General features: G+C 41.9%; 1 protein-coding gene across 1 annotated transcript in view; it reads right to left on the minus strand.

Annotated features, from left to right (window-relative positions):
* The window catches only part of LOC139159692 (alpha-2-macroglobulin-like), a 117,861-nt gene that overhangs the window by 68,529 nt on the left and 23,597 nt on the right, over positions 1-25,735 (minus strand). The window contains exons 6-11 of the mRNA XM_070737021.1: positions 25,355-25,523; positions 21,835-21,919; positions 18,090-18,207; positions 13,625-13,739; positions 9,625-9,734; positions 5,975-6,136 (exon numbers count right to left, since the gene is read on the minus strand). Coding sequence (XP_070593122.1) covers positions 5,975-6,136; positions 9,625-9,734; positions 13,625-13,739; positions 18,090-18,207; positions 21,835-21,919; positions 25,355-25,523 — 759 coding nt within the window. The remainder of the gene's footprint in view (positions 1-5,974; positions 6,137-9,624; positions 9,735-13,624; positions 13,740-18,089; positions 18,208-21,834; positions 21,920-25,354; positions 25,524-25,735) is intronic.

Genomic DNA, 25,735 nt, shown 5'->3' on the forward strand with positions numbered 1-25,735 from the left:
CAAACCTTTTTTCCCCCAGACCTAATGAGGTGCTAATTTATTTATTTATTTATTTATTTATTTTATTTTATTTATTAGATTTGTATGCCGCCCCTCTCCGTAGACTCGGGGCGGCTCACAACACAATACAACAGTTCATGACAAATCTAATAATTTACAATTTAAAGTATTAAAAAAACCCCATTATTAAGCAAACATAGTACAAACATACCATACATAAATTGTATAGGCCCGGGGGAGGTATCTCAGTTCCCCCATGCCTGACGACAAAGGTGGGTTTTAAGGAGTTTACGAAAGGCGAGGAAGGTAGGGGCAGTTCTAATCTCTGGGGGGAGTTGGTTCCAGAGAGTCAGGGCCACCACAGAGAAGGCTCTTCCCCTGGGGCCCGCCAACCGATATTGTTTGGTTGACGGGACCTGGAGAAGGCCCACTCTGTGGGACCTAATCGGTCGCTGGGATTTGTGCGGCAGAAGGCGGTCTCAGAGATATTCTGGTCCGATGCCATGAAGGGCTTTAAAGTCATAACCAACACTTTGAATTGTGACCGGAAATTGATCGGCAACCAATGCAGACTGCGGAGTGTTGGTGTAACATGGGCATACCTGGGGAAGCCCATGACTGCTCTCGCAGCTGCATTCTGCACGATCTGAAGTTTCCGAACATTTTTCAAAGGTAGCCTCATGTAGAGAGCGTTACAGTCATCGAACCTCGAGGTGATGAGGGCATGAGTGACTGTGAGCAGTGAGTCCCGGTCCAAATAGGGCCGCAACTGGTGCACCAGGCGAACCTGGGCAAACGCCCCCCTCGCCACAGCTGAAAGATGGTTCTCTAATGTGAGCTGTGGATCGAGGAGGACGCCCAAGTTGCGGACCCTCTCCGAGGGGGTCAATAATTTTTCCCCCCCCAGGGTGATGGACGGACAGATGGGATTGTCCTTGGGAGGCAAAACCCACAGCCACTCCATCTTATCAGGGTTGAGTTTGAGTCTGTTGACACCCATCCAGGCTCCAACAGCCTCCAGACACCGGCACATCACTTCCACTGCTTCGTTGATTGGACATGGGGTGGAGATGTAATGACCTTCCTGGCTTGCAGGGTTTTTTCATTCCTTTTTTTAAAAAATATTTTTTATTATTTTTTCAAACTAAAAGACAAAACAAGACGTACAACATTTAACACAAAAGGAGCTACAATTATTCTGCTCAGCATAGAAGTCTTCTTAATACAGAAAAAAAGAACTACTTATAGTTAAGATCAATACAGAAAAGTAAACCTATCAATAAAATATCTCTATGTAATATATACTATCGTAAAAGTTTTAACTTTTCAATATTTTCCACCAATTGTATAATTGTAATCTAAACCAATTCATAAAGAGAAAAGAAAAAAAAATCTTATCTATCAAAAATCGCTATATGGTATATTCAATCTAGTAAATTTAACTATTTAACACTTTTAAGACTCTTTTTCTAAATTCCACCAATTGTAAACCTTCTGCCAAGTTTTATAGAATTCTGTTTCAACTTGGTTATTTAACCTTCTCGTCATCATATCTAATTCTGCACATTCCATTATTTTATTTATTTTATTTATTTGTTGTTAGAGTTGAAAGGGACCATGAAGGCCATCGAGTTCAACCCCCTGCCCAAGCAGGAACCCTATAGTACACCAGTCAAGTGGCAGTTCAATCTTCTCTTTAAAATGTCCAGAGTGTTGGAGTTCACAATGTCCACTGGTAGGTTGTTCCATTGGTTGATCGCTCTGACCATCAGGAAGTTCCTCCTTATCTCCATGTTGAATCTCTCCTTGGTCAGCTTCCAGCCATTGTTCCTCATCCGGCCCTCTGGTGCCCTGAAGAATAAAGTGATCCCCTCCTCTCTGTGACATCCCCTCGTATACTTGTAGACTGCTATCATGTCCGCTCTGGCCCTCCTTTTCTCTAGGCTATCCATGCCCAGTTCCCTGAGTCTCTCTTCGTAAGTCTTGGTTTCCAATCCCTTAATCATCTTGGTTGCTCTTTTTTGCACCTTCTCCAGAGTTTCAATGTCTCTTTTGAAGTGTGGTGACCAGAACTGAATACAGCACTCCAGGTGTGGTCGGACCAGGGCGTAGAAGAGTGGTATTAAGACTTCCCTGGTCTTGGAGTGTATTCCCCTGTTGATGCAGCTTAGGATTGTGTTGGCTTTTTTAGCTGCTGCTGCACATTGTTGGCTCATGTTTAGTTGATTATCCACCAAGACTCTGAGGTCTCTTTTGCAGTCGCTACTGCTAAGAGGGGTTTCTCCCAGGTTGTATGTGTGTCCAGGGTTTTTTCTGCCTAGGTGAAAGACTTTGCTCTTGTTGATGTTAAACCTCATTTTGTTGATGTGGGCCCACTGTGTTAATCTGTCTAGGTCTTTCTGTAATTTGAGCCTGTCTTCTAGGGTATTGGCTACCCCCGCCAGCTTGGTGTCATCTGCGAATTTGATCAGTTGCCCTTCTATTCCTTCGTCCAAGTCGTTGATGAAAATGTTGAAGAGCACAGGGCCCAGGACTGAATCTAAAGACCTCTTTCCTAAAGACCTCTTCATCTTTTGGAATTTCCTTTTCTTTCCATTTTTGTGCATTTTTTTTTTCATTCCTACTCCCTCCAAAGAAGGTTTTTTTCAGCCCTAAGTCTTTGCAGGCAGGCATAAGCACAACATTGTGCCTACTGTCCCCTATCCCTGTCCTACTGTCCTCTTTTATCGTTACTTTTTACTTACGTTATGTTTATACAAACTACAACTATCCTATACATGTTTGACAAATTAATTAATTAATTGATTAATTAATTGATTTTTTTTTTTAAAGAAATCTAATGCTGCCTCCTCAAAACCTAATTTTGTCATCTGGGTTTACCAGTATTCATTCTCATTTTCTTCTTTTATATTTATTTATTTGTCAAATATGTATAGCAGTGGTCCCCAAACTTGGCAACTTTTAGACTTGTGGACTTCAACTCCCAGAATTCTCCAGCCAGAGCTCTGGCTGAAGAATTCTGGGGAGTTGAAGTCCACAAGTCTAAAAGTTGCCAAATTTGAAGACCTCTGATGTATAGGATAGTAGTAGTAGTTTGTATAAACATAACATAAGTAAAATGTAACTATAAAAGAGGACAATAGGACAGTAGAACAAGGATGGCAGGCACAATGGTGTGCTTATGCATGCCCCTTACAGATCTCTTGGGAATGGGGTGAGGTTGACTGTAGACAACTTAAGGTTAAAGTTTTGGGGGTTTGGGGAAGAAACCACAGGGTCAGGTAGTGCATTCCAGGCATTGATCACTCTATTACTGAAGTCCTGTTTTCTGCAGTCGAGTTTAGAGTGGTTTACACTTAGTTTGAATCTATTACATGCTCATGTATTGCTGTGGTTGAAGGTGAAGTAATCATTAACAGGAGGGAAACAGAATACCCTACAAAAGCAGACTATCAATCCTAGGTCTAGAAAGCTTAGAACTACGTCGCCCAAAACACGATCTAAGTATTGCCCACAAGATCATATGCTGCAACGTTCTACTTGTCAATGACTATTTCAGCTTCAATCGCAGCAACACAAGAGCACGCAACAGATTCAAACTTAATAATAACCGCTCCAAACTTGACTGTAAAAAATATGACTTCAGCAACCGAGTTGTCAAAGCATGGAACTCATTACCTGACTCAGTAGTGTCAACCCCTAACCCCCAACATTTTTCCCTTAGACTATCCACGATTGACCTCTCCAGGTTCCTTAGAGGTCAGTAAGGGGCATGCATAAGGGCACCAGTGTGCCTTCCATCCCCTGTCCAATTGTCTCTCCTTATCTCATTTATCTTTTCTTCCTTTCAAATATGTTCACCTATACTTTTATATCTTTTCTTCTATTCTTTTCTTTACTTATATTATTACATATCTTTCTCTTCAATGTGTATTATGTATTGGACAAAATAAATAAATAAAAATAAATAAATAAAATACATTTAGATCAGTTTGGAGTTGACATAGTTGTAAATTGTCTAATTCCAATTTAGTATTTCAAGTCTGGTGGTGGTGGAATAAGTTATTTTGTTGCAAGCAGAGGAGCGAAGGACTCTTCCTTCTGGACTCTCTCAATTGTATTAATGTCTGATATGCAATGCGGGTTCCAGACAGGTGAGCTGTATTCTAGAATTGGTCTCACAAATGTTTTGTATGCTCTGTTTAGCAGTGCAATATTGTATGTATAGAAATGATTTAAAAGGTTTACTCTTAGGAATTTGGAAAAGATCTTATACCAAACAAACGCTCTTCCTCATAACACATATAAGCACTGCAGTCAGAATCTCATTGGCACAAACATGGAAAAATGAACAAACTCCATCAGAGAGCTTAATTATTGTATTAAATATATATAAATGTATTGAGATGGATGAAATGACAAATTCAATCAAGGGGATTGAAACTAAAAAATCTAAACGAATTTGGGAAAAATGGCACGGATGGATTCGAAACAAAGGCTGAAAATGTAATAATACAAAGTACAGTGGTACCTCATCTTACGAACGCCTCTTCTAACAAACTTTTCAAGATACGAACACAGTGTTTAAGATTTTTTTGCCTCTTCTTCCGAACTATTTTCACCTTATGAACCCAAGCAGCTGCTGCTGGGATGAAGGGGTTTCTTTTTTTTCCCTTTTTTGAAGAAAGAAAAAGGAGGGGCTGCTTGGAGTAGGAAAGATTTTGCAGAGAACAACGTGCTTGCAAAGGCACTGAAAGGGTGTCTTTTTAAGAAAGAAAAGGGAGGGGCAGCTTGGGGGAGGCAAGATTTTGCAGAGAACAGTGTGCTTGCAAAGGCACTGAAACAGTGTCTTTTGAAGAAAGAAAAGGGAGGGGCAGCTTGGAGGAGGAAAGACTTTGCAGAGAACAACGTGCTTGCAAAGGCACTGAAATGGTGTCTTTTGAAGAAAGAAAAGGGAGGGGCGCCCCCCTTGCCTTTCTTCCTTCCCACTCACCCTTTAGCCTAGCCTTGCTTCTTCCACCCGCCCCCTTTAGCTGCTCCTCCCTGCCCTCTGTTCACCTCCCTTCTAAAGTTTGAGATTTTCCTGAAGGAATTGCACGCATTATTTGCTTTTACATTGATTCCTATGGGAAACATTGTTTCATCTTACAAACTTTTCACCTTACGAACCTCCTCCTGGAACCAATTAAGTTCGTATGATGAGGTACCACTGTATCAGTATACAAAAGAAGGATAATAATTACCTTAGGAAGTATGACTTTTATCACTCTTTTACTTCTCAATGTATCTCTTTCTATATTAATTAGTAAAATTTACTTATGATAATTATATGTATATATACAAAATATAAAGAAATGTATCAGAAAGGTAATAGAAATGGATTAAGATCTGTTAAACTAGAACAAAACTTGTGAGAAATACTGCTTTTACTCCTTATTTTTTTCTTTTTTTTCTTTTTTCTTTTCTTCTTTTTTATTTCTGGAAAGCAATAAAGATACTTAAAAAAAGAAAAGAAATGATTTAAAAATAACAAATTTAGAAGAGATACCGACAGTTTTTAAAATGTATGAGAACAAGTTATCAGTCTGTTAAACATGAGATGAATTAGGATAAGAGGCACTCAGGGAGAAAGAGGAAGTAGAAAAGTGAAGGGAGAAGCAAAGGAGTGGACGGAAATAGGAAGGGGGGAGAGAAGGAGTATGAAGGTAGAGGGAAGAGAGGGAGAAAGAGGGAGGGGAGTGTAAAGAAATGAAGAATAACAGACTAATAAACAGTAATATAAAACAGGTACAAAATTGGATATTGCGAATCTTGCAAGTTTACCAGCTGGCTGGCCTAGGGGAAAAAAGCTGTTACAGAATCTGGTCATCCTGCTAGAAATACTTTGCAACCTCCTCCCAGAGGGGAGCAACAGAAACAGACCATCAAGTGGGAATATCATAAGATGCAGCCATCACAAATCAAGAAGACTAACCTGTAATTCCAAAGAATTTCTTCTGATACCAGTGGTTTCTATGGAGAATTCAGCTCTCCCCTCAGCATCTGTCACTTGGTTGAGCCGCACGGCAATTGACAATAGCAAAATTTCCACGGTTTGATTGCTGATCGGCACTTCGTTGTGGTCTACCAGCTTCACCTGTTCACGAAAAACCACCACATTGTCATAACCGGTTCTTTCCGGATATTACAGAATTCACCAATACAATTGCTATTCTTCCTTTCCTTCAGGGACACCACGTTTTCCCATCAAGGCATCCACGTTTTTTCCCCATCACTACAACTCTGTGAAAAGGGGGAGACTAGAGGGAGGGGCCTGAGCCTGGGAGTAGGTTTTGGGGTTGCGTCTGAGAAAGAAAGGGGACAATTTTTAAACCCAAGCAAGGAGCTGCAGAGATTGCAGGTTGGTTTGATAAACAGACTCTTTGTTAGTGAAGGAAAAATCCAATGGAGCGATTGAGCACTCTTCTTCCTCTGGGTTGGCGCTGCCTCTGAAGTGAGTGAGAGAGGCAGCGCAGGTGCCTGCCACTGACAGAGAGAAAGAGAGAGAGAAGAAAAGAAGAGAGAGAAAGAGAGAACAAGTGAGAGAGAGAAAGAGAGAGAGAGAGAGCAACAGTCAGAGAGCAAGAGACAGAGAGCGAGAGAGAAAGAAAGAGGGAGGGAGAAAGTGAGAAAAAGAGAGAGAGAGCAAGAGGGAGAGAAAGAGAAGGAGAGAGAAAGAAAACAAGCAAGAGAAAGAGAGTGAGTGAGAGAGAGAAAGAAAGCAAGAGAGAGAGAGAAAAAAATAGCTAATTTTTTTGGCTAAACTTTTTTTAGCGCCCCCCCCCCCCCTTGGTGTCCCTCTTTCCCAAGCTTAAAATCTAGTCACTTTACTCAAGCCAGGAATTTGGGAGAAATACCACCCCCCTTCCCTACCTATTGGCTCAGATAGAGATGGAGGTAGAGAGACAGAGGGGAAGAGGGGGGAGTGAGAGGGGGAGGGAATATATGTGAGAGAAAAAGAAACAGAAAAAGAAAGAAAAAGAAACAGAAAAATGAGGAAATGATGGAGGGAAAGAATGAGGGAGAGGAAAAAGAAACAAATGAGAGAGAAGGGGAGAGAAGGAAAAAAGGGAGAGGGGAGAAACAAGTGGAGGGGAAGGAAAGAAGGAAGGAAGGAGGGAGGGAAGGAAGGGAGGGAGGGAGGAAGGAAGGAGAAATGGAGGGGGAAGGGAGGGAGGAGAATTGGAGGGAGGAAGGAAGGAAGGAAAGAAGGAAGAAAGGAATGGAGGGACAGAGGAAGGAAGGACTTTTTGGGAGGGGTTGTAAATTTTTTAAAATTTTTATCTCAATGTACATTCAAACAATACAGTGTACCATCTAATTTTCCATAAACAAAATGCGGTATTTTGTTAGTAACTAATATCAATCATCAAAAAAGGAGAGGGAAGAGAGAAGTGGAGAGGAAGGAAAGAGGGAGGGAAGCAAGGAAGCAAGGAAGCAAGGAAGCAAGGAAGCAAGGAAGCAAGGAAGCAAGGAAGCAAGGAAGCAAGGAAGCAAGGAAGCAAGGAAGCAAGGAAGCAAGGAAGCAAGGAAGCAAGGAAGCAAGGAAGCAAGGAAGCAAGGAAGCAAGGAAGCAAGGAAGCAAGGAAGCAAGGAAGCAAGGAAGCAAGGAAGCAAGGAAGCAAGGAAGCAAGGAAGCAAGGAAGCAAGGAAGCAAGGAAGCAAGGAAGCAAGGAAGCAAGGAAGCAAGGAAGCAAGGAAGCAAGGAAGCAAGGAAGCAAGGAATGGAGGGACAGAGGAAGGAAGGAAGGAAGGAAGGAAGGAATAGAGGGACAGAGGAAGGAAGGACTTTTTGGTGGGGTTGTAAATTTTTTTAAAATTTTATCTCATACATTCAAACAATACAGTGTACCATCTAATTTTCCATAAACAAAATGCGGTATTTTGTTAGTAACTAATATCAATCATCAAAAAACTTGCAAAAGTTTTTTTTTATGTTGTCATCCAGGTACATACTTTTCTTTTAATTAAATTACCTCCTTAATATTCCTTCAAAAAGTACAACACCAATTATATTTCTAACTTATTAATCATTATGCCAAAGTGCTTCCTTCTTTCTTTACACATTTTTCTATAAACCAAGAAAACCTTGTATAGCCAATCAGATGTTAACAAAAGAAAATTAAAAGCAAAACATAAACATATACAAATTTCAGACTCCCCCCCCTCTAAATAGTACATTTACTTAATCCAAAATGTAAAAATTATTTCAGCCCATCTAACATTTAGCCAACTAATACTTATCTACATTTCTTACTTAATTATTAATCTTAAATTTCAGTCAATTTGAGAAAAGAAAAAAATAGGGAAAAAAATCTAAATATTCTCTATTTTCAATCAATTAAAATCAGTAATATCATTAATCTCCCCAACAATTCTAAATTCAATTCCATTTATGCATTAATCCCAATCAGTATCACCTACTACATCTTATTATAATCAATACTTCTAACTTTATTAAAACAGATCAGCAATTCCTAAATTCATTAAATAGAATAAATAATTAAAGTTAAAAAAGAGCAAACAAAACAACAACAACAATATAATAATAATAATAATAATAATAATAATAATAATAATAATAATAATAGTGATCGTGGAGAAAAAGACATTGTGATCGTGGAGAAAAAGAAAGTATGGATCATCGACATCACAATCCCAGGAGACAGCAGAATTGAGAAGAAGCAGCTAGAGAAATTGGTGAAATACGAAGATCTAAAAATTGAGCTGCAATGACTCTGGCATAAGCCCGTGAAAGTGGTCCCAGTGGTACTTGGCACACTGGGCGCAGTGCCAAAGGATCTCAGCGGACATTTGAAAACCATCGGAATTGACAAAATCTCCATCTGTCAATTGCAAAAGGCTGCTTTACTGGGATCAGCAAACATAATTCACCGCTACATCACGCAGTCCTAGGTGCTTGGGAAGCGCCCAACTGGTGATGAAATACGAAATCCAGCATAGTGATCTCGTTTGCTGTGTTGTACTGACATAACAATAACAATAACAATAACAATAACAATAACAATAATAATAATAATAATAATAATAATAATAATAATAATTTATTAGATTTGTATGCTGCCCCTCTCCAAGGACTCAGAGGAACATTACTTCCTTTTACCATACAAGTGCTGTTGTTTGCTTTGTAACCTCCTGAACCTAGCATCTAAGAGTTGCTCATCCATTCTAATGTCCTCTTCATCCTCTGCCTCAGACCAATCCCTCATTGACATATCTTGCCACCCCTGGTGGTTCCTCAGGTTCATCCAGGTCTATTTCCCCATCTCTCTCGTTCGCCGCATTAGCTGGAAACCCCACTGGCCCAGGATATCCAGAGGGGCTTGGCTCATCCTCCTCAGAGTCTATCATTACCAGAGGTGGATGAGACTCACTCACAACACCCTCCAAGTCCCTTATTCTGTATTCCTTAATGCTTTTACACTGCTTTTGATTGTTCTAGCTCAGAGCACCTGGACAGCAACTGTTAGGGTGAAGAAATCACATTAGAACAGACTAGAGGGGCCAGGTGGGCTGATGTGGCTTATATCCAGCTTTGCAGGAAAACCGTAGCTCCCATCTTACCTTTATGACATAGGGAATGCCAAGTTTATAGTAAGAGTCTGGGTTTTCCAAGATAATTTTGCTCAACATGGATGTGATCTCAATGGATTCTGTGGCATTCAGCTCCACTCCTGTTGAAGAGAAGAGTCATATGCAAAAGGCTGTTCTATTCTCTTCATCTCCAATTTGCCAAGAACCCAGACTTTTTTGATGGACATTTGCCATGCATTTAAGGATTTCTACTTCGGACAAGGGGTTGGAATAGTTGATCTCCACCCACCACCCACTCCAATATGCAGATTTCTCCGACCAGTCTATGAAGACTCTCAGTCATCATATTTAGGTGTTTTTTCAAGAAGCAAGCAGACATTTTGCTTTTTCTTTGAAGATGTTTTGCTTCTCAATTCAAGAAACTCCTTCAAAGAAGCTTCCTGGATGAGAAGTGAAAAATCTTCAAAGAACTCCAAATATGAACTGAATAATCAAATTATCACAGATAATCCCCACTTGGTTAAAGACCTTGGTATACTAATAACAAAAGATTTAAGTGCCAAAGCCCACTGCAACAATATAGCCAAGAAGGCTTCAAGAGTTGTAAACCTAATCCTACGGAGCTTCTGCTCTGGCAATCTCACACTACTTACCAGAGCTTACAAAACTTTTGCCAGACCCATCCTCGAATACAGCTCATCTGTTTGGAACCCATATCGCATCTCAGACATTAACACCCTTCAAAATGTCCAAAGATACTTCAGCAGAAGAGCCCTTCACTCCTCCACTCGAAACAGAATACCCTACGAGACTAGACTTTCAATCCTGGGTCTAGAAAGTTTAGAACTAAGACGCCTTAAACAAGTTCTAAGTATTGCCCACAAGATCATATGCTGCAACGTCCTGCCTGTCAGCAATTACTTCAGCTTCAACCACAACAACACAAGAGCACACAACAGATTTAAACTTAATATTAACCACTCCAAACTTGACTGTAAAAAATATGACTTCAGTAACCGAGTTGTCGAAGCGTGGAACTCATTACCGGACTCCATAGTGTCATCCCCAAAGCCCCAACACTTTAACCTTAGATTGTCCACGGTTGACCTCTTCAGATTCCTAAGAGGTTAGTAAGGGGCAAGTACTAGTGCACTAGAGTGCCTTCCGTCCCCTGTCCTATTGCTCTCTTATATCTCCTATTCCTTTCTTCTATTCCTATATCTCTTCTTCTATTCTTTCATTGATATGTTCTATTACTATATCTTCTTTTCTATTATTTCTTAGAGATATTTTACTATGAGTATCTCCTCTATAACCTTCATCATGTATTTCACTATGTGTATATAGATATATACCCACTAAAACCCTCATTGCGTATTGGACAAAATAAATAAATAAAAATAAATAAATAATAATTTCCTCTGTTGGTTTGAATTTGGCACTCGGTAGCCTTTTAAAGGTTTCCCCCTGTCCAGACATGATTGGCTCAAAGGGGTAATTCTCAGCCTAGGGCAGTGATGGCAAATCTTGTTTTGGTTCACATGCCAAAGGGGTGTGTGGTGGAGGGGTGCTAGCATGCATAACATGCCCACCAATCCTTTCCTCCCCCCATGTATGTATGTCCCCCACATACGCGCACAGGCCTTTCTGAAGCCTGGTAGGTGAAAAAAATGCCCAAACAGGCAAACCAGAAGTACACGCATGAAAGTCCAAAGGTATATATCAAAAATATATATCTCATATATCTTTTCTTCCTTTCATGTATCTTCTCCTCTATTTTTATATCTTTTCTTCTATCCTTTTCTTTATATATATTACTACATGTCTATTCTCTTCAATATGTATTGTGTATTGGACAAATAAATAAACAAAGTTTTAAAAAATAAAATATTTTTCCAAAGGTTTTGCATTCCTTATCCTGGCACACATTTGCAATCGTTCTGTTTTATGTTTCTCCAAACGCAGGGAATACCCTAAATTTTCCACAGCTAATTGTAGCCACAAATCCTGTCCCTTGTACCTCTCCCCACCATGTCCGCAAGTAAAACAAAACCCGAGCGGAGTATACTTTGGAGAAAAATCCTCTGGCCACCTATATTTATTAGAAACATAGAAACATAGAAGACTGACGGAAGAAAAAGACCTCATGGTCCATCTAGTCTGCCGTTGTACTATTTCCTGTATTTTATCTTACAATGGATATATGTTTATCACAGGCATGTTTCAATTCAGTTACTGTGGATTTACCAACCACGTCTGCTGGAAGTTTGTTCCAAGGATCTACTACTCTTTCAGTGAAATAATATTTTCTCACACTGCTTTTGATCTTTCCCCCAACTAACTTCAGATTGTGTCCCCTTGTTCTTGTGTTCACTTTCCTATTAAAAACACTTCCCTCTTGAACCTTATTTAACCCTTTAACATATTTAAATGTTTCGATCATGTCCCTCCTTTTCCTTCTCTCCTGCATACTATACAGATTGAGCTCATTAAGTCTTTCCTGCTACGTTTTATGCTTAAGACCTTCCACCATTCTTGTAGCCCGTCTTTGGACCCGTTCAACTTTGTCAATATCTTTTTGTAGGTGAGAGCTCCATAACTGAACACAGTATTCCAAATGTGGTCTCACCAGTGCTCTATATAAGGGGATCACAATCTCCCTCTTCCTGCTTGTTATACCCCCAGCTATGCAGCCAAGCATCCTACTTGCTTTTCCTACCGCCCAACCACACTGCTCACCCATTTTGAGACTGTCAGAAATGACTACCCCTAAATCCTTCTCTTCTGAAGTTTTTGCTAACACAGAACTGCCAATGCAATACTCAGATTGAGGATTCCTTTTCCCCAAGTGCAGTATTTTACATTTGGAAAAGTTAAACTGCAGTTTCCATTGCTTTGACCATTTATCTAGTAAAGCTAAATCATTAACCATATTACAGACCCCTCCAGGAATATCAACCCTATTGCACACTTTAGAGTCATCGGCAAATAGGCAAACCTTCCCTACCAAACCTTCCCCTATGTCACTCACAAACATATTAAAAAGAATGGGACCTAGAACAGACCCTTGTGGCACACCGCTTGTAACCTGTCTCTGCTCAGAATATTCGCCATTAACAATAACTCTCTGATGTCTACGCTTCAGCTATCTTGAAATCCACTGAACTATCCAGGGATTAAGTCCAATCTTCACTAATTTAACACTTGCAACACTTTCCCCTGCCCTGCTGTCTTTATTTGCTCAATCTTTTTTCAACCTCCCTAGGCATTGAATTATGGGTGTGGGCACTTGCGCATGTGCGGTAGCACACACACATGATCTTTCAGCACCCAAGGGAAACAAGGTTCACCATCACTGGTCTACGGTTAAAGTTTTTGGTGTTTGGGGAATAAACCACAGGGTCAGGTAGTGCATTTCTAGGCATTGAACAGTCTGTTGCTGAAGTCGTATTTTCTGCAGTCAAGTTTCAAGTGGTTTACATTGAGTTTGAATCTATCAATGCAGTGGTCGTGCATTGTTGTGGTTGTTGGTGCTCTTCTTCTTTTTTTAAATTTATTTATTTATTTATTTATTTATTAGATTTGTATGCCGCCCCTTTCCGTAGACTCGGGGCGGCTGACAACACAATAAAAACAGTTCATAACAAATCTAATAATTTACAATTTAAAATATTTTTAAAAACCCATTATTAAGCAGACATACACACAAACATACCATACATAAATTGTATAGGCCCGGGGGAGATATCTCAGTTCCCCAATGCCTGACGACAAAGGTGGGTTTTAAGGAGTTTGCGGAAGGCAAGGAGGGTAGGGGCAGTTCTAATCTCTGGGGGGAGCTGGTTCCAGAGAGTCGGGGCCGCCACAGAGAAGGCTCTTCCCCTGGTGACCGCCAACCGACATTGTTTAGTTGACGGGACCCGGAGAAGGCCCACTCTGTGGGACCTAATCAGTCGCTGGGATTCGTGCGGTAGAAGGCGGTCTCGGAGATATTCTGGTCCGATGCCATGAAGGGCTTTATGAAGATTACCTGTTCCTTCCTCTGTGATTTTTGCTTCTAAGGTAATGTGCGTTGAAAATCCACGCCACGCCAGGTGGAATGCCCTCATGTCCACTACGTTGGAGAAACAGCCATGTCCATCTGCCTGCGTGCCACAACAACAAAGAAATAGCATCAGGTGACCCTTTGCAAATAGCCTCGCTGTTCTTGTTTTTCAGCCTGATGCCTTTTTAAAAAAAATATTTTTATTGATTTTCAAAAGGACAGACAAAGACATACAACATTAAACATTTAAGGAGCTACTATTGCTCCACTTGCCGTAGAAGTCTAACTAATACAGAAATATAAAAAAACCTAACTGTAGTCAGATCAAAACAGAAAAGCCACACATGTAAGTTACATTCTTGTTAAATTCAACTCTATATTTATAATATTAAATTTATTAATTACATTTCTTTATATTTTAAGATATTCTATACTTATACAAAAAGAAAAGGGAAAAATTATTAGTAATACAAAACAAAAAGAAATGAAAGAATATACTGTACACTTCTAAGTTAGTTATACTATTTACTATTTCATTCTTTCTTATAGTTAATTGTTAATACCATTTTTAAAATTCCACCAGTCATATACTTTATTCCATATTTTATAAAATTCTGTTTCAGTTTGATTATTTAAATGTTTGGTCATCATATCTAGTTCTGCACATTTTATGATTTTTTTAAATACAGTGATACCTTGTCTTACAAATTTAATTGGTTCCGGGATGAGGTTCTTAAGGTGAAAAGTTTGTAAGACGAAACAATGTTTCCCATAGGAATCAATGGAAAAGCGATTAATGCGTGCAAGCCCAAAATTCACCCCTTTTGCCAGCTGAAGCGCCCGTTTTTGCGCTGCTGGGATCCCCCTGAGGCTCCCCTCCATGGGAAACCCCACCTCTGGACTTCTGTGTTTTTGCGATGCTGCAGGGGAATCCCAGCAGGGGAATCCCAGCATTTCAAAAATGAGTGCTTCGCCGGCAACGGAAGTCTGGAGGTGGGGTATCCCAGCAAAGGGAGCATCAGTGAAATTGCAGCATCGCAAAAACACCAAAGTCCTTGAAACCCCACCTCTGGACCTCTGTGTTTTTGCGATGTTGCGATTTCACTGAGGCTCCTCTCGCTGGGAAACACCCCCCAGACTTCCGGTTGGAAACCCACCCTCTAGTTCATGGACAGCAGAGCCAAATCAAGAAATGGAACCTATATAGGAAAGTGATTCAATAGAAATTCCCCTCTGAACACCTGTCTAAATATACCCTTTAGCTCTTGCCTGGTTTTTTGTCTGGAGCCCAAATTTGTTCTTACAGTGGTCATTACTTTTACTTACGGCCATAATTTAGCCAGGAGTGAAATGCTCCCAGTTCGCTCATGCCTGTCAGTCATCACAGAGCTGATCATGAAGAGGTATGGTATGTTTGTACGTATACTGGTTTTATACATTAAGGGGTTTTAAGTTAGTTTTTAGTATTGGATTTTTACTGTATATTGTTCATGTATATTGTTCATGACTGTTGTTAGCCGCCCCGAGTTTTCGGAGAGGGGCGGCATATAAATCCAATAAATTGAATTGAATTGAATTGAATGAAGGGAGCATGAGGCTGCCCAGATACCACCATATGGGTTCTTTTACCCTCTGTGCATGCTTCTGGTTTGCCTGTTGGCCCATTTTTCGCCCTCTGGAGGCTTCAGGAAAGCCTTCTGAAGCCTGGGGAGGGCACAAATGGCCTTCTCCAAGGCTGAAAATCAGCTGGCCAAGCGCACACATGTGCGCTGGAACTGATATAGGGCAATGCCTCATGTGCCCTCAGATATGGCTCCGCATGCCACCAGTGGCACGTGTACCATAGGTTCACCATTATGACTATAGGGTTTCCTGTCTGAGCAGGGGATTGGGCTAGAAGACCTCCAATGTCCCTTCCAACTCTATTAGTCTAGACAAGGGGTAGGCAAAGTTGGCTCTTATATGACATGTGGGCTTCATCTCCCAGAATTCCTGAGCTAGCATGATTGGCTCAGAAATTCTGGGAGTTGAAGTCCACAAGTCATAGAAGAGCCAACTTTGCCTACCCCTGGTCTAGACTGTTCTGTTGTGTTCCATTCAATTATGTTCCACTCCACTCCATTCCACTCTACTCTATTTCAATGCAGAGCAATTTAATTATTATTATTTTATTATTTATTAGATTTGTATGCCGCCCCTCTCCAAAAACTCAGGGTGGCTAACAACAATAAAAAAGACAATGTAAACAAATCTAATATTAAAAATAATCTTAAAAACCCCAATTTAAAGAACCAATCATACATACAAGCATACCATGTATAAATTCTATAAGCCTAGGGGGGAAGGAAAAATTTCAATTCCCCCATGCCTGACAACAGAGGTGGGTTTTAAGGAGTTTGCGAAAGGCAAGGAAGGTGAGGGAAACTCTGATATCTGGGGGGAGTTGGTTCCAGAGAGTCGGGTCTGCCACAGAGAAGGCTCTTCCCCTGGGTCCCGCCAGATGACATTGTTTAGTCGACAAGACCCGGAGAAGGCCAACTCTGTGGGACCTAACCGGTCGCTGGGATTCGTGCGGGAGAAGGCGGTCCCGGAGATAATCTGGTCCGATGCCATGAAGGGCTTCATAGGTCATAACCAACACTTTAAATTGTGACCGGAAATTGATCGGCAACCAATGCAGACTGCGGAGTGTTGGTGTAACATGGGCATACCTTGGGAAGCCCATGATTGCTCTCGCAGCTGCATTCTGCACGATCTGAAGTTTCCGAACACTTTTCAAAGGTAGCCCCATGTAGAGAGCGTTACAGCAGTCGAACCTCGAGGTGATCAGGGCACGAGTGACTGTGAGCAGTGAGTCCCGGTCCAGATAGGGCCGCAACTGGTGCACCAGGTGAACCTAGGTAAACGCCCCACTCGCCACAGCTGAAAGATGTTTCTCTAATGTGTCTAGACCAGGGTTAGGCAAAGTTGGCTCTTCTATGATATGTGGGCTTCATCTCCCAGAATTCCTGAGCTAGCATGATTGGCTCAGAAATTCTGGGAGTTGAAGTCCACAAGTCATAGAAGAGCCAACTTTGCCTACCCCTGGTCTAGACTATTCTGTTGTGTTCCATTCAATTATGTTCCACTCCATTCCACTCTACTTCATTCTATTTCAATGCAGAGCAATTTAATTATTATTATTTTATTATTTATTAGATTTGTATGCCGCCCCTCTCCGAAGACTCGGGGTGGCTAACAACAATAAAAAAGACAATGTAAACAAATCTAATATTAAAAATAATCTTAAAAACCCCAATTTAAAGAACCAATCATACATACAAGCATACCATGTATAAATTCTATAAGCCTAGGGGGGAAGGAAAAATTTCAATTCCCCCATGCCTGACAACAGAGGTGGGTTTTAAGGAGTTTGCGAAAGGCAAGGAGGGTGAGGGAAACTCTGATATCTGGGGGGAGTTGGTTCCAGAGAGTCGGGTCTGCCACAGAGAAGGCTCTTCCCCTGGGTCCCGCCAGATGACATTGTTTAGTCGACAAGACCCGGAGAAGGCCAACTCTGTGGGACCTAACCGGTCGCTGGGATTCGTGCGGGAGAAGGCGGTCCCGGAGATAATCTGGTCCGATGCCATGAAGGGCTTCATAGGTCATAACCAACACTTTAAATTGTGACCGGAAATTGATCGGCAACCAATGCAGACTGCGGAGTGTTGGTGTAACATGGGCATACCTTGGGAAGCCCATGATTGCTCTCGCAGCTGCATTCTGCACGATCTGAAGTTTCCGAACACTTTTCAAAGGTAGCCCCATGTAGAGAGCGTTACAGCAGTCGAACCTCGAGGTGATGAGGGCATGAGTGACTGTGAGCAGTGAGTCCCGGTCCAGATAGGGCCGCAACTGGTGCACCAGGCGAACCTGGGCAATTGCCCCCCTCGCCACAGCTGAAAGATGGTTCTCTAATGTGTCTAGACCAGGGGTAGGCAAAGTTGGCTCTTCTATGACATATGGGCTTCATCTCCCAGAATTTCTGAGCTAGCATGATTGGCTCAGGAATTCTGGGAGTTGAAGTCCACAAGTCAGAGAAGAGCCAACTTTGCCTACCCCTGGTCTAGACTATTCTGTTGTGTTCCATTCAATTATGTCCCATTCCACTCCATTCCACTCTATTCTATTTCAATGCAGAGCAATTTAATTGAAAGAAACATGTTTGAAAACGGGGGAAGAACGAGGTCACTTTTTGCTAACTTTCAATAAAGCGAGCATTGAATATTTTCAATTGTCTGAACTATTTTCAATTGTTTCAACAATCAGTTGTCTGAATATGACTTTCCCTACTATTTCCTGGAGTAAATTAAGGAACTGTTATCCCCATTTTAAAAAAAAAACAGCAAAGAAATAGGTTTAAAATAGGTCTACAACAATATTCCAGCTGTGGAAACTTGATGTACCTTACCTTGCCTTCGAATTCTATACACAGATTATCATTACTATGACACAGGGAAGGCAGGCTATCAGGATGCCGGCAGAGGCTGAATTTCACCAGGCCTGGCACAGGTTTACCATAGGTGTACCTGGAATCAAAACCCACGAACGTGGACAAAAACACAGAGAGGGTGATAGTTGGAATAGAGAAAGAAACTCAAAGGGACCTGCAGGAACCCAAAAAAAGCCATGTGGTCTTTTTTTTTTTTTACAAGGTCCAAAAGAAGCCATGTGGGGGGGGGGTGTTTTTGGTTTATAGGATTTTATTTATTTATTTATTTTATTAGATTTGTATGCCGCCCGTCTCTGAAGACTCGGGGCGGCTCACAACAGCAATAAAAAACAGTATAAACAATGGAACAAATCTAATAATAAGAATTATATAAAACCCCCAACTGTTAAAAAAAACCATACAACACATACATACCAAACATAAAATATAAGAAAGCCTGGGGGAGATGTCTTAGTTCCCCCATGCCTGGCAATATAGGTGGGTCTTGAGTAACTTGCGAGAGACAAGGAGGGTGGGGGCTGTTCTAATCTCCGGGGGGAGTTGATTCCAGTGGGCCAGGGCCGCCACAGAGAAGGCTCTTCCCCTGGGGCCCGCCAAACGACATTGTTTGGTCAACAGGACCCAGGGAAGGCCAACTCTGTGGGACCTTATTGGCCGCTGGGATTCATGCAGCAGAAGGCGGTTCCGGAGGTATTCTGGTCCAATGCCATGAAGGGCTTTAAAGGTCATTACCAACATTTTGAATTGTGACCGGAAACCAATCGGCAGCCAGGATAAGGTGACCAAACGTCCTGACTTCAGAGGGACAGTCCTGCTTTTGAATGATTCTTCCTGCGTCCCATGGTGGTTCAAAAATGTCCCGATTTTGGAGCTTGTACACCCCCTCCCCCCAGTTTCAAAGCCTGGCAAAGTTTGCGGTGGCAGGTGAGCTTTGGGGCCTGGGAATGGGTGTCCCAGCTGCCTAACTCTGTCCCATGGCCATGGCCAGCGCAGTGCCAACATGTACGGCATCCAGCAACACGTCCAGGGGCTGCCGTCGGTGCCTCCATCCTGGAGCTCCCATTTGCAGCCGCCCACCCTGCAGCCACCCCATGGCTACTGCCCGGTGCCGCTGCTGCCAGCACCCTTCCACTCCTACTTTGCCCCGCCGTGCTGCCCTGAACAGGCCAGAGCTGCCTGGCCCCGCTGCCCCTGCAAGCCCACCTCAGGCCCGAGCCCTTCCCGCTGCCCGAGAGCTGCAATGGGGGAGCGGCAGCGTGGTGTACAAGAGAGAGAGAGAAAGAGAAAGAGATAGCAAGAGAGAGAGAGAAAGAGAGGGAGGGAAGGAGGGAGAGAGAAATCAAGAGACAAGGAGTATGTAAGAGAGAGAAAGAGAGAGAAAAAAGAGAGGAAGGAATGGAGAGAGTAAGAAAGAGGGAGGGAGGGAGAGAGAGAAAAAATAATTTTTCCCAATTTTTTTTTTGCTAAACTTTTTTTACACCACCACCACCCACCACCCCGTTTAATGGTGTCCCTCTTTCCCAATCTTAAAATCTGGTCACTTTATTATAGGATCCAAACTGAATTAGTCACCTGGACCAGAAATTTAGTCTTTCAAGTTTTCGCAGTCCAAATGGACCCCGTCCATGAGGAGCACACACACCCTCTCTCTCCTTCCCCTTCTCCCTCTCCTTTCCTCTCTCCATCTCCCTCCATCTCCCTCTCCTCCTCTCCCTCTCTCTTTCTCCCTCTCCCTCTCTCCTTTCTTTTTCTCTCTCCCTCTTTCTCTTCCTTCCTCTCTCTTTCTCTTTCTTTCTCTCCCCCTCTCCCTCCTCTTTCTCTCTCCCTCTCCCTGTCCCTTTCTCCCTCTCTTTCTTCCTCCCTCCCTCTTTCTCTCATCCCCTCCCTCTCTCTAATTTTGTCACTTTGTCAAAGAATGCAAAGAGATTGATCTGGCATGATCTGTTTTTTATAAACCCATGTTGGTTATTACTCTTTTTCCTTTTAGGTGTTCACTGATTCATTGCTTGATTATTTTTTCCAGAATCTTCCCTGGGAGAATTCAGGCTGATAGGTCTGATAGGTAGTTTCCTGGATCTATTTTTCCCCCTTTTTTGAAGATGGAACTAGATCTGCTCTTTTCCAGTTCTCTGGCAGTTCCCTAGTTTATTTATTTATTTATTTATTTATTATTTGGATTTGTATGCCGCCCCTCTCCGAAAACTCGGGGCGGCTCACAACAAGTGAAAAGACAATCCAATACATTAATCCAATTAATTAAAATATTATAAATTTAAGAAAAACCCCTATACTAACATGCACACACACACAAGCATACCATATATAAATTCAACGTGCCCAGGGGAAGATGTTTAGTTTCCCCATGCCTGACGGCAAAGGTGGGTTTTGAGGAGTTTACGGAAGGCAGGAAGAGTAGGGGCAGTCCTGATCTCCGGGGGGAGTTGGTTCCAGAGAGCCGGTGCCGCCACAGAGAAGGCTCTCCCCCTGGGGCCCGCCAACCGGCATTGTTTAGTTGACGGGACCCGGAGGAGGCCCACTCTGTGGGACCTAATCGGTCGCTAGTGCTCCATGAACTTTGCAGGATATAGTTCAGTAGTTCTGAAATCTTGTATGCCAGTTCTTTCATAACCTTGCAGTGTAATCCATCAGGTCCTGGTGATTTGAACTCACCTAGAGTAGACAGGTGCTCATTTACCATTTTTCTTCCCTATTTTCACTTGTGCTCCTAATCTGTTTTTTGTGGTTCTGTTTTTGATTGGTTGGACTGTTTTTTTCCCTTTGTGCAAAGACAGATGTGAAAAATGAGCTAAATAGTTAAGCTTTCTCCCTGCTGCTTCCCACTTTCTCCCAGCAATGGACCAATTGGTTTTGACCTGTTGTCATAGACAACCATTCAATTTCTAATATATACCAAGGAAACTTCAGATCGTGCAGAATGCACCTGCGAGAGCAATCATGGTGTTCCCTAAATATGCCCATGTCACACCAACACTCCACAGTCTGCATTGGTTGCCGATCAGTTTCCGGTCACAATTCAAAGTGTTGGTTATGACCTATAAAGCCCTTCATGGCACCGGACCAGATTATCTCAGGGACCGCCTTCTGCTGCATGAATCCCAGCGACCAGTTAGTTCCCACAGACTTGGCCTTCTCCAGGTCCTGTCAACTAAACAATGTCGGTTGGTGGGGCCCAGAGGAAGAGCCTTCTCTGTGGCGGCCCCGGCCCTCTGGAACCAACTCCCCCCAGAGATTAGAATAGCCCCCACCCTCCTTGTCTTTCGTAAGCTCCTCAAAACCCACCTCTGCCGTTAGGCATGGGGGAACTAAGATAATCTTTCCCCCTAGGCTTCTACAATTTATGCATTGTATGTTTGTATGTATGATTGGTTTTATAACAAGGGTTTTTAGCTGTTTTAGTATTGGATTTTTACATTCTGTTTTTATCACTGTTGTTAGCCGCCCCGAGTCCACGGAGAGGGGTGGCATACAAATCCAATAAATAAACAAATAAATTTAGATTCCTTGGTCAAAACCAGGTTTGTTGGGTCTAGTTACGTTTGCTTTTCATTATTGTACCTGTCCTATTTTGAAAAGGGGTTTGTTTTACTCATGAGTAAGTGGCCTATCTTGTGAGGGCTGGGTCAGAAAAACCTTGCACTTTCTGCTCAGAATGGGAAAAGGAGAGTAGTTGAGCATCACATACCTGCCACACACACTGACTTCTATTTCCTTAGTCAAAATCGTGATGAGCTTCGGGGCCTTCACTGAAACCTCAAATTTGGGCAGAACTAGAAAGAGGAAAGGGAAGGGAAGAAAATCATGAGGTGAACCTTGTGGAAGCACCAACTGTCCGGTTCTCTACTGCGACCTCCTTGAAAACTAGGGAGATGGCCAGGCAATTGTGATCAGAAAGGAAAAATAAGTAAGTTGTAAATAAGACCAATTAAACCTAGCTGCCCTGAGTCCTTCAGCATTGGGCACCATAGAGGTCGAATAAAATAAACCTTGTACAGTAGTACCTCTAGATACGAGCTGTTCCACATGCGAGTATTCCAAGTTACGAGCCAGGATGGGAGCGAAATTTCTGTTCCACACCTGAGCTCAAATTCGGGATACGAGCCGAGCTTCCACTAGGTGGTGCAAGAATCCTTGCTTCTGGTTATCTCGGCGGGGAAAAACAAAGTCTAAAGCCATTTGTTCCAGATACGAGTTGATCGACATACGAGCTCTGTTCTGGAACGAATTAAACTCGTATCTAGAGGTACTAGTGTATTTTTAAAAAAGCAGTAAACATCATGCCAGAATGAATTCAACAATTGCATTTGGACAGCCTTCTAAAATGTTTGGCTTCAATCTTAGGTAATTTGTCCTTGTTTTGGTGGTTTATGTTTTGTAGAAGTTCAAGTTCAACCCATTGAATCAGTTTCACAGAGAGAGGAGTTGAGTGAAGCTTCAGTCACACTGTCACAACCACTCTCTTAAATTCCTGGACCAGAGACTTCATATTCATCTGTGATCTGTATGTGATTAGATGTTGATTAGCTAATAATCTCAGAAAATGAGTTAATTTACCTGAGTAACCAGATCAATGATAAATTTGTTAGAGAAAGTGAATCTTAGAATTAAACAGAATAAACATGATTGTATGGTCTCTGGCCTGTTAAATCCTCATTCCCAAATGTTTGTTTGTTTTTTTACGTATTGACTTAATTATCCATCCATAGAAACAGAGAAACATAGAAGATTGACAGCAGAAAAAGACCTCATGGTCCATCTAGTCTGCCCTTATACCATTTCCTGTACTTTATTTTAGGATGGATATATGTTTATCCCAGGCATGTTTAAATTCAGTTACTGTGGATTTACCAACCACATCTGCTGGAAGTTTGTTCCAAGGATCTACTACTCTTTCAGTAAAATAATATTTTCTCATGTTGCTTTTGATCTTACCCCCAACTAACTTCAGATTGTGTCCCCTTGTTCTTGTGTTCACTTTCTTATTAAAAACACTTCCCTCCTGGACCTTATTTAACCCTTTAATATATTTAAATGTTTCGATCATGTCCCCCCTTTTCCTTCTGTCCTCCAGACTATACAGATTGATTTTGTTAAGTCTTTCCTGATAGGTTTTATGCTTAAGACCTTCCACCATTCTTGTAGCCCGTCTTTGGATCTGTTCAATTTTGTCAATATCTTTTTGTAGGTGAGATCTCCAGAACTGAACACAGTATTCCAAATGTGGTCTCACCAGAACTCTATATAATGGGATCACAATCTCCCTCTTCCTGCTTGTTATACCTCTAGCTATGCAGCCAAGCATTCTACTTGCTTTTCCTACCGCCTGACCGCACTGTTCACCCATTTTGAGACTGTCAGAAATCATTACCCCTAAATCCTTCTCTTCTGAACTGCCAATACAATACTCAGATTGAGGATTCCTTTCCCCAAAGTGCATTATTTTACATTTGGAAACATTAAACTGCAGTTTCCATTGCTTTTACCATTTATCTAGTAAAGCTAAATCATTTGCCATATTACAGATGCCTCCAAGAATATCAACCCTATTGCACACTTTAGAGTCATTGGCAAATAAGCAAACCTTCTCTACCAAACCGTCCCATATGTCACTCACAGAGATATTTAAAAGAATAGGACCCAGAACAGACCCTTGTGGCACACCGCTTGCAAACTGTCTCTGCTCAGAATACTCGCCATTAACAACAACCCTCTGATGTTTACACTTCAGCCAGTTGCAAATCCACTGAACTATCCAGGGATTAAGTCCAATCTTCACTAACCTATCTATCAGCTCTTTTTGTGTGGAATTGTATCAAAGGCTTTGCTGAAGTCTAGATAAGCAATATCCACCACACCACCTTCATCCAACACCTTTGTGACATAGTCAAAGAAATCAATGGAATTAGTCTGATATGATTTGCCTTCAGTAAAGCCATGCTGGTTTGGGTCCAATAAGTTATTGGTTTTGAGTCGAGTCTCCATCATTTTAACTACAACTGATGTCAAGCTAACTGGCCTGTAATTACCAGCTTCTTCTCTACTGCCCTTCTTGTGGATAGGCACAACACTGGCCATTCTCCAATCCTCAGGAACATCTCCCGTTAACAGGGATTGGCTAAACAAATCAGTCAGGGGTGTAGCAGTGACAAATCTGAGTTCTTTAAGAACTCTGGGGTGAATGCCATCTGGACCCATTGCCTTATTTATCTTCAATCGTTCAAGCTCTTCTAAGACATCGGCCTCTAAGATCACTGCAGCTGAATCCATACAGCTGGAAGCAATGCTATATCCATCTATAGTATTATATTGTAAGGTATCCATCCATTCCATCCATCCATCCTTCCTTCCTTCCTTCCCCCATCCCATTCTACTTCCTTCCTTTCTTTTTTTCTTTCTTTCTTTCCTTCCTTCCTTCCTTTCTTCCTTCCCTCCTTTTCTTTCTTCCTCTCCCTCCCCCCCTCCCTTCCTTCCCTCCTTCCATTTTCCTCCTGGTTTTTCCATTCTTAAAAATAATCCTAAATATAAATGTTCTAGGAATAATGATTTTTAAATCTACCAGCTCAACTTCAAACCAGTGTGCAGGTTAAGCTGCTACAACTTTATTGGGACAAATAAACCTTAATTCAACAAGGCAGAATAATCTGGACTATTAGAAAGGAAGGAATGTCCTTAAAAAGGACATTGATAAACTAGAGCAAGTTCAAAGGAGAGTTGCAAGGATGGTGAATGATCTGGAAACCATGTCCTATGGAACGGTTAAAGGATCTAGGAATGTTTAGTCTGCAAAGGAGAAGACTGAGAGGAGACTTGATAGCTGTCTACAAATATCTGAAGGGCTGTCACAGAGCAGAGGGATCAGCATTGTTTTCATTAGCACATGGAAGGACTAGAAACAATGGAATGAAACTGCAAGGGGGTAGATTTAGATTAGATATCAGGGAAAAAAACTTTGTAACAGTAAGGGTGATAAACCTGGGTAACAGTTTGCCACAGAAGGTGGTGGGCTCGCCTTCACTGGAGGTCTTCAAACAGAGACTGGGCAGTCATCTTTCTGTGATGGTTTAATGAATCCTGCATTGAGCAGGGGGTTGAACCCGATGACCCTGGAGGTCCCTTCCAACTCTATTATTCAAAAAACAAAGGAAGGGTGGGAGGGAGGGAGGGAGGGGGGAAGGAGGGGGAGGGCAAACTGAGTCTCTCCTTACCATATTCATCCACATCAAAGTTGTTTTCCAGAACTTTCGTGGACCTTTTCTGTACCACCACTTTGTAGGTGCCCAAGAGAGGATCAGAAGACAGAGAATAGGAAAGCTGGATTATGCCCAACGGAATCTCTACATCTCTCCACTGGAACACCCGGTTGTTTTTGGGATCCTGGAAAGAACAAGATAACAAGTCCCAAAGTTTGTCCATAACCCAGAATTGTTCTAGAATTAGTGATTCGTGACCCAGACAATGTAGTCCTACAACCCAAAGATATATGTCCAAAGATATTTCACCAGAAGAGCCCTTCACTCCTCCACTCGAAACAGAATATCCTACGAAAATAGACTAACAATCCTGGGCCTAGAAAGCCTAGAACTACT

The sequence above is a fragment of the Erythrolamprus reginae genome, chromosome 2 (genome assembly GCF_031021105.1).
Source record: "Erythrolamprus reginae isolate rEryReg1 chromosome 2, rEryReg1.hap1, whole genome shotgun sequence".
Classification (NCBI taxonomy): Eukaryota; Metazoa; Chordata; class Lepidosauria; order Squamata; family Dipsadidae; genus Erythrolamprus; species Erythrolamprus reginae.